The following is a 2497-nucleotide window of genomic DNA, read 5'->3' as shown; positions in this document are numbered from 1 at the left end:
AATCGAGAAAGATAAGACTCACCTGGATTCTGACACTCGAACGATACGACCAGTACAACTATGATGAGCTGAAATGAGACGGCCGATCAGACAGACAATATCACACAACAGAATTGTAACATACAGTGAGGAATTGCATTGTGGTTGTTCACTATTGAAGTGAGTGTCGTTTGCTCGTTGACTTGTTCGTCTGTTGACTGAAATAGTGCAATTAGCAGCGAATAGAACTAGGTAGGTACAAATTAAGGAATCGTATTCAGAATTCGATATCAGGCAGGCATCAAATACAAATGAATCACTAGTTCATAGTTTCACCACAACCGCCACATCCTCAATTTTAATCTAGGTTTTTGTGATTAGTTGTATAAATTCTGTTTAGGTTCGTCATGCGTCTCTCCGACCGTTCAGTTGCTATACACTCTGTATTGTCTAGAATGTATTCCCCAGTATTAGGCTTAACGACCGAAGAAATTTTAGTAGACTTCGAAGGCGTTACTCTTGTCCCCCACCCCATTCAAATGAATCGGATGTCAAAATAATAAATAAATAACTGATATGACTAGAAAAGTTAGTGATAAAACGGAAATAGTATTAAGGAGCACCCACTAGTGAACCTAGTTCTGTAAGAATTTTCTGCATTTGTCGGTGGAGCTGGTCGCTTGATATCTGGAAAAAAACCATTGCTAACAACTAGGTATCCAATACATTCAAAACCAGGTTTTCCGGAGATTGAAACCTGTTCGAAATTTTGGGTCATCAGGTGTAGATGGCGTCGAGTCCCGATTGACTATTATCACCACTCCTCGAAGATTACGTACCACGTATCGAGTTGGATCCCTCCGCAGCACCAAATACCAGATTGCAGTTGATGGTTGCAATAAAATACATTTTGTTGGCGATCTCGTGTTAGCGGGAGAATACCGAGACGTACCAAAATATACAAGCGGAACTATCGAGCGTAGGCGAGATCTCAAAGTTATATAATTCACTTGGATAACTGACAGAGCACCGGCTACATATTGTGACTCGCCTTTAACGTCACGAAGGTCTGTCGTGAACTGAGAGATATAGTACAAATGTTTGCAATCTCGTGGTGAGTAGCGGTCAGACTTGCTCATGGGAAGTAGTTGCACTGTTGAAGACGTGCTAACAGCTGGGGTCTGAATTCAGGTAGATGTAACCAAACGAAGGCGAATATATGAATCAGCTACATCTTTGTCATGGTCGTCAAATGTCGTCACGTCTTCATAGGCTATTTTTAAATTTTCTTTTGACTATGATATATTAAAATCGTGTACTGATTCATTTTCTTCAGTGATTTCTTTGTCTAACACGTCATTTTCTACATGTTCATCGTCACTTAAATTTACTCCAGACTGTTCCCTGAGAGATGTGATAGTGAAAATTCCTTCACCTATCTCTTGTTCTTCAAATGAACCACGTAGTGCATCTTCTGTACATTGCATTGCTTGTAACATACGTGTAATTTCATGTTCACTTTGCTCGAGTCTTACACGAAAACACGACAACTCTTCCGCATCCAAATCTTGGTGTTTCATTCTCATAAGCGGTTTTCCCAAATCTTTGTGTAAACTTTTAGCCGAGCGATAAATATCTGGAAAAAAACACTCAAAAAAGGGACCTCATTCAAATAGTTTTTGACTTGAATCTCCAGATGATTTTCTATACTCAAGGAAATTCAAACTCGAAGGATTTCCAAAGGTGTATGTCTCAGCGGCGTCATCATCAACGGACGACTCATGACCCATGCGAAACTTACCCCGATCAAGTTTTGAAAGTGTGTAAAAAAATATAACACTATACCAACAGCATGGCTAGATAAAACGATAGACATCATTTCACTTCCTTTCCTTTGATATTGCCGAACAATCCTTTCCGAAGCTCTGGTGGGTTTTTGGGTTTAATGATCGCTCACGATAACCCGTGAGCGTTATATCTCGCCGCAGTTGAAGTGCGGTTTGTGAGAAAAACTCAAAAGGCTGCCAACTTCCGGAGATGTTCTGTTGCGTAAAGGATCGTATGGCGAAATCCGATGCATCAACTGCTATACTAAACGTGGCTAATGGGTCAGCATGAGCGAGAATTGTGGTGTGAGCTGGAGTTGACTTGATCTCTGAATATGTTGTACACGCATCATTATTGGATTCAAAAGTGTTCGAAATTTCGGCCACAAGGTGTAGATGGAGGTGAGTCACGATTGACTATTATTGCAATAAAATATATTTGTTGGCGATCTCGTGTTAGCGAAGGAATACCGAGACGTACCAAAATATACAAGCTAAACTACCGAGCGTAAGCGAGTTCGTACAAGTTCACAGGCAACAGAAGAAAGTATGTCTTTGGTACACTTAAACAAACAAGCACAGTAAATCAATCACAATTTAAGATGAGCGTCTCAAAGTCAACTTTCGAGAACACTGTAGAACCATGAAGCCGATTTAGAATATCTCCAGCCTCTAATATCGTGCATGTTTGC

The 2497-nt window shown here is 40.3% G+C and overlaps 1 protein-coding gene across 1 annotated transcript; it reads right to left on the bottom strand.

The window, feature by feature from the left end:
* Positions 1–1274: 1274 nt before the first annotated feature.
* On the bottom strand, positions 1275–1769 carry Smp_190330 (hypothetical protein; the record flags this gene model as incomplete). Its single annotated transcript, XM_018794453.1, has 2 exons — positions 1275–1615; positions 1664–1769. 2 exons carry the CDS (start codon positions 1767–1769, stop codon positions 1275–1277), a joined length of 447 nt encoding a protein of 148 aa, XP_018647076.1.
* Positions 1770–2497: the final 728 nt, after the last annotated feature.

The sequence above is a fragment of the Schistosoma mansoni genome (assembly GCF_000237925.1).
Source record: "Schistosoma mansoni, WGS project CABG00000000 data, supercontig 0186, strain Puerto Rico, whole genome shotgun sequence".
NCBI classification, from domain to species: domain Eukaryota; kingdom Metazoa; phylum Platyhelminthes; class Trematoda; order Strigeidida; family Schistosomatidae; genus Schistosoma; species Schistosoma mansoni.
This window is presented reverse-complemented; position numbering and strand designations above follow the sequence as displayed.